The sequence below is a fragment of the Somniosus microcephalus genome, unplaced genomic scaffold (genome assembly GCF_052327205.1).
Source record: "Somniosus microcephalus isolate GS21.2 unplaced genomic scaffold, FLI_Smic_1.0 unresolved_chr1, whole genome shotgun sequence".
In the NCBI taxonomy this organism is placed as follows: Eukaryota; Metazoa; Chordata; class Chondrichthyes; order Squaliformes; family Somniosidae; genus Somniosus; species Somniosus microcephalus.
In genome coordinates this window covers 56,457,285-56,463,961 of record NW_028225179.1, presented here as the reverse complement: position 1 = coordinate 56,463,961, position 6,677 = coordinate 56,457,285, and the positions used below count along the sequence as shown (strand labels likewise).

Below are 6,677 nucleotides of genomic sequence, written 5' to 3'. Positions count from 1 at the left end.
TTTAACGTGAGGCCAGAATAGCTCAGTTGGGAGAGCGTTCGACTGAAGGACCTGAGGTTCCTTGCTCCGGCTGTTTTACGTTATTTTGTGTCTTTTTCTTTGGTCCAATTCTCGAACAGAACGATTTACACTGAAGTTATTCATCCGCCACTGAAGTATTGGGTTGGAATAGAGAGAAATCAAGGATGGGAAATATTTATATTTTCTGTATTTAGATTTGTTTCCCTATCTCCTTGTACCCTTTTCTGTGTTTTTGTTTCTCTCTGTGACGGGTGAACATTTGATTTGATGCATTTGTCCTAAACTGATGCTATAGAGCTATAAAGTGATGATATTGGGGAGCTTTAATTACCCAATTATCGATTGGGATAATGCTAGGGTAAAGGGAAAGGAGGGGGTGGAATTTCTGTAATATGTTCAGGAAAATTTCCTTGACCAATATGTTCTTGGCCCAACTAGCAAGGAAGCGTTTCTGGATCTGGTGCTGGGGAATGAGATGGAGCAGGTCGACCAAGTGCCTGTGAGTGATCATCGTATCATAAGGTCTAGATTAGCAATGGAGAGGAGAAAGGAACAATCTCGAGTGAATTTTCTAAAGTGGAAGAGGGCTAACTTTAATGGGATGCGAAAGGATGCAGCCAGGATAAAATGGAACCAAACACTGACAGCAAAAACAGTAACGGAACAATGGGTGATCTTTAAGGAGGCGATTTTGCAAGTACAGGCTAGGTACATTCCAACAAGTGGGAGAAGTAAGGGAACCAAAGCAAGGGCCCCTTAGATGACGAGGGAGATAGAGAAGATGATGAAACAAAAAAGAGGGTGTATGATAAATGACAGTTGAATTCTGCAAGGAAGAACCAGACCAAATACAATAAGTTGAGAGGGGAAGTGTAGATGAAAATAAGATTGCCAAACATGGCGGTGAACATTATAGGGAACTCAACAATCTTCTACCGGCATGTACACAGTATACGGGTAGTAAGAGGTGCGGTGGGGCCTGTAAGGGAAAAAGAAGGTGATATATGCTTAGAGGCGCGGGGCAAGTCTAGAATACTTAGTGAGCACTTTGTATCGATGTTTACTTAGTAGGTGGATGCTGATAAAACATCGGTTGAAGCAGAAAACTTTTTTTCGCAGCGACTGGTGATGACCTGGAATTCGCTGCCGATGCAAGTGGTGGAGGTGGAGAATCTCAATGTTTTCAAGGGGAGACTGGATAGGCACTTGAGGGAAATAAACTTGAAGGGCTACGGGGATAGAGTGGGGGAATGGGACGGACTGGATTGCTCTACACAGAACTGTCCGCAACTCGATGGGCCGAATGCCCTCCTGCTGTGCCGTTATGGCTCTATGATGCCTTTTGCACATCTTGCGGTGGTCAGACACGCTGTGTTTATCTGTTCCTGCTTGTGACCATTAAAGTGAACAGGCCGTGAGCTAAACGTACATCAGCAAACCGCGGAAAGACAAATAAAAGGAAAGATGTATTGCAAAGGTGCAATGGATGATATTCAAAATAAATTACCCGTGGCATTTTGTGTGGATTTAATTTTGTAATGTTTGGATTATGCATGTTACGAATATTATAACAAACCGTAGTACAAACAACTTGAATATATGTAGCGCCTTTCACAGAATCATAGAATGGAATGGTTACAGCATGGAAGAAAGCCATTCGGCACATCGAGCCCGTGCCGGCTCTCAGCAAGAGCACTTCAGCTAGTCCCATGCTCCCACCCTTTCCCCGTAGCCCTGCATTTTTTTCCTTCAGTTACTTATCAAACTCCCTTTTTAATGTAAGAATTCAGACAAAACCAGGTTATAGTCCAACAGTTTCTTTTGAAATCACAAGCTTTCGGAGCGCTGCTCCTTCATCAGGTGATGTAGAGAGATGCCTATAGACACAGATTATATAGTCAGAGAATAATGCCAGATGATTACAGGTAATCTTTCTAACTGCCATTTATCACACCTCGGCAGAGAGATAATCACAGCAATCAAAGGTGTGAATGGTGTCCAAACAGGTCAGTCAGCAAAACATTACATCAAAGAACAATGAGGTGGGGTCACAAGGGGTTAAATGTTGCAGATGCTGGGGTCTGTATGAAAAACAAAATAGACAAAAAACATTTTCTTTGCTGTAAATCACAGCAGGTCCGGCCGCATCTGTGTATTGAGAACAAGCCAATGATGACTGGAGTCTGGATGACCGTATGTCAGGTGTGCTTACATGTAGCGTGACATGAACCCAAGATCTCGTTTGAGGCCGTCCTCATGAGTGCGGAACTTGGCTATCAGTTTCTGCTCTACGATTTTGCGTTGCCGTGTGTCTCGAAGGCCGCCTTGGAGAATGCTTACCCGAAGTTCGGAGGCTGAATGCCCTTTACTGCTGAAGTGTTCCCTGACTGGGAAGGAACACTCCTGCCTGGCGATTGTTGCATGGTATCTGTTCATCCATTGTCACAGTGTCTGCATGGCCTCGCCGATGTACCATGCTCCGGGGTATCCTTTCCTGCAACGTATGAGGTAGACAACTTTGGCCAAGTCACATGAGTATGTACCATGTACCTGGTAGGTGGTGTCCTCACGTGTGATGAAGGTATCTGTGTTCATGATCTGGCATGTCTTGCAGAGGATGCAGTGACAGGGTTGTGTGGTGTCGTGGTTGCTGTTCTCCAGAAAGCTGGGTAATTTGCTGCAAACGACGGTCTGTTTGAGGATAGGCGGCTGTTTGAAGGTGAGTAGTAGAGGTGTGGGGATGGCCTTAGCGAGGTGTTCATCGTCATTAATGACATGTTGAAGGCTGTGAAGAACATGGCATAGTTTCTCCGCTCCGGGGAAGTACTGGACGACGAAGGGTACTCTGTTGGTTGTGTCCCATGTTTGTCTTCTGAGGAGGTCTATGCGACTTTTTGCTGTGGCCCGTCGGAACTGTCGATCGACGAGTCGAGCATCATATTCCGTTCCTACGAGGGCATCTTTCAGCGTCTGCAGGTGTCCATCACGTTCCTCCTCATCTGAGCAGATCCTGTGTATTCGCACGGCTTGTCCATAGGGGATGGCTTCTTTAACGTGGTTAGGGTGGAAGCTGGAGAAGTGGAGCATCCTGAGGTTGTCCGTGGGCTTGCAATAGAGTGAAGTGCTGAGGTGTCCGTCTTTGATGGAGGTTCGTGTGTCCAAGAATGAAACCGATTCTGAGGAGTAGTCCATGGTGTGTTTGATTGTGGGATGGAACTTGTTGATGTTATCGTGTAGTCTTTTCAGTGATTCATCACCGTGGGTCCATAGGAAGAAAATGTCGTCGATGTATCTGGTGTATAGCGTTGGCTGGTGGTCCTGTGCAGCGAAGAAGGCTTGCTCGAACTTGTGCACAAAGATGTTGGTGTACTGGGGTGTGAATTTGGTCCCCATGGCTGTTCCGTGTGTTTGGGTAAAGAACTGGTTGTCGAAAGTGAAGACATTGTGTTCAAGGATGAAGTGGATGAGTTGTAAGATGGCGTCTGGAGATTGGCTTTTGTTGGTGTTGAGTACTGAGGCTGTCGCAGCGAAGCCGTCATCATGTGGGATACTGGTGTAGAGTGCCAAGACGTCCATCGTGTCGAGGAGTGTTCCTGTTTCAACTGATCCGTGGGTGCTGAGTTTCTGTAAGAAGTCTGTAGTGTTGCGACAGAAGCTGGGGGTTCCCTGTACAATGGGTTTCAGGATGCCCTCGACGTATCCAGAGAGGTTCTCACACAGGGTTCGTAGCATTTTACGAAATGGCGTCTGGGTGTGTTGGCTTTTTTTATCTTTGGGAGGCAGTAGAAGTCTCCCATGCGGGGAGTTCGTGGGATGAGAGCGCGTACGATGCTTTGAAGGTCTCGACCGAAGGTCTTGATCAATCTGTTGAGTTGGCGGGTGTGTTCTTTGCTCGGATCTGCGGGTAACTGTCTGTAGTGTTCCTGGTTGTCCAGTTGTCGGTATGCTCCTTTGCAATAGTCCGTTCTGTTCTGTATGATGATGGCTCCTACTTTGTCTTCTGGTTTGATGACGATTTTATGGTTGGTCTTGAGAGCGTGGATGGCGTTGCGTTGTGCTCGAGTGACATTCTGGACTGTCTTGTGAGTGTGGCTGATGAATCTGGCATTGATGCATCTCCTGACAGCTTGAGAATACATGTCAAGCTTAGGGCAGCGACCCTCTGGAGGGGTCCAATTTGACTCTTTTTTCTTTGGTTGCTGCACTGCAGATCCCTCTGTCTGCTGTTTCGGATCATTGGTTCTCTTTTGGGTTCGCTGCTGACATCTTGGGATTTGTGGAAGAATTCCCGGAGCCTCATTCTCCTGACAAATTACTCTGCGTCTGCCGCAAGATTGATGGGGTCCATTTTGCTGGTGGGGCAGAAATTGAGCCCTCGGCTGAGAACTTCAATTGCGTCTGGTTGAAGGGTGTGTTCAGATAAGTTGACAATGGACTTCCCTGTGGTTTCAACCGTGGTACCGTGGGAGGCTTGGTTGCTGCTGGTGGTGATGCCAAGTTTCTCAAGTTCCTGTTCTTGCTATGCATGTAGGCAGCATAGTTCCGTTGCCCCGTCTGTTTGGCGGTGTCTCATAGATGATCTGCTGTGTCCTGAGCACAGGCTGAGAACATGGACTCTATCTCGGTTTTGAGGTTGCGGCGTCTGCTGTAGAGCTGGTGTACGAGATGGTTGAGGAGTGTGCGAGAGGTACGATGGCAGAGTCTCTCAGCATAGTCTGTGTTATAGACCGACTTGAGTGGGTTCGTGATCTGTAGTCCTGTCGGGATCTTGTCTGCTTTCTTGCATCTCAGTAGAAACTTGATGTCTGTGTCGATATGCGCAATCTTCTTGGAGATCCTCTCCACATTGAGCCAGCATCTCCACATTGAGCCAGCAGTTTGTGGTGTCGATAGTAGCCATGGTGTGGCGATGCTGGTGTTGGACTGGGGTGGAAAAATATAAGAAGTCACACAACACCAGGTTATAGTCCAACAGTTTTATTTGAAATCACAAGCTGTCAGAGCGCTGCTCCTTCATCAGGTGAAGTGGAGAGATGCCTATAGACAAAGATTATATAGTTAGAGAATAATGCCAGATGATTACAGGTAATCTTTCTAACTGCCATTTATCACACCTCGGCAGAGAGGTAATCACAGCCATCAAAGTTGTGAATGGTGTCCAAACAGGTCAGTCAGGAAAACATTACATCAAAGAACAATGAGGTGGGGTCACAAGGGGTAAAATGTTGCAGTTGCTGGGGTCTATATGAAACACAAAACAGACAAAAAACATTTTCTTTGCTGGGTATCACAGCAGGTCCAGCTGCATCTGTGTAGAGAGAACAAGCCAACGACGACTCGAGTCTGGATGACCCTACTTCAGGCGGGGCTACATGTAGCGTGACATGAACCCAAGATCCCGGTTGAGGCCGTCCTCATGAGTGCGGAACTTGGCTATCAGTTTCTGCTCTATGATTTTGCGTTGTTGTGTGTCTCGAAGGCCGCCTTGGAGAATGCTTACCCGAAGATCGGAGGCTGAATGTCCTTGACTGCTGAAGTGTTCCCCGACTGGAAGGGAACACTCCTGCCTGGTGATTGTTGCGCATTGTCCGTTCATCCGTTGTCGCAGTGCCTGCATGGTCTCGCCGATGTACCATGCTCCGGGGCATCTTTTCGTACAATGTATGAGGTAGACAATGTTGGCCGAGTCACATGAGTATGTACCATGTACCTGGTGGATGGTGTCCTCATGTGTGATGAATGTATCTGTGTTGATGATCGGGCATGTCTTGCAGAGGTTGCAGTGGCAGGATTGTGTGGTGTCGTGGTCGCTGTTTTGCTGAAAGCTGGGTAATTTGCTGTGAATGATGGTCTGTTTGAGGTTGGGCGGCTGTTTGAAGGTCAGTAGTGGAGGCGTGGGAATGGCCTTAGTGAGGTGTTCATTGTTGTCGATGACATGTTGAAGGCTGCGAAGAACATGGCATAGTTTCTCCGCTCCGGGGAAGTATTGGACGACGAAGGGTACACTGCTGGTTGTGCCCCATGTTATTCTTCTGAGGAGGTCTGTGCGTATTTTTGCAGTTGTTCGTCGGAACTGTTGATCAACGAATCGAACGTCATATCCCATTCTTACAAGGGCGTCTTTCAGCGACTGTAGGTGTACATCGCATTCCTCCTCGTCTGAGCAGACCCCGTGTATTTGCAGTGCTTGTCCATAGGCGATGGCTTCTTTAACGTGGTTAGGGTGGATGCTGGAGAAGTGGTGCATCCTGAGGTTGTCCGTGGGCTTGCGGTAGTGTGAAGTGCTGAGGTTTCCATCTTTGATGGAGATTCGTGTGTCCAAGAATGAAACCGATTGTGAGGAGTAGTCCATGGTGAGTTTGATGGTGGAATGGAACTTGTTGATGTTATTGTGTAGCATTTTCAGTGATTCTTCGCCGTGGGTCCATAGGTAGAACATATCGTCGATGTATCTGGTGTATAGCGTTGGTTAGTGGTCCTGTGCAGCGAAGAATTCTTGCTCGAACTTGTGCATGAAAATGTTGGCGTATTGGGGTGTGAATTGTGTCCCCATGGCTGTTCCGTGTGTTTGGGTAAAGAACTGGTTGTCGAAGGTGAAGACAATGTGGTCAAGGATGACACGGATGTGTTGTAGGATGGCGTCTGGAGATTGGCTG

General features: G+C 47.3%; 2 protein-coding genes across 2 annotated transcripts; both read right to left on the bottom strand.

The window, feature by feature from the left end:
• Positions 1–2,463: 2,463 nt before the first annotated feature.
• LOC147095314 (uncharacterized) lies at positions 2,464–3,597 on the bottom strand. The gene has a single exon (XM_085973951.1). The coding sequence runs from the start codon at positions 3,595–3,597 to the stop codon at positions 2,464–2,466; it is 1,134 nt and encodes a 377-aa protein (XP_085830077.1).
• Positions 3,598–5,389: 1,792 nt separating this feature from the next.
• LOC147095313 (uncharacterized) lies at positions 5,390–6,256 on the bottom strand. Its single transcript, XM_085973950.1, has one exon. It carries the CDS (start codon positions 6,125–6,127, stop codon positions 5,390–5,392), a length of 738 nt encoding a protein of 245 aa, XP_085830076.1. The 5' UTR covers positions 6,128–6,256.
• Positions 6,257–6,677: the final 421 nt, after the last annotated feature.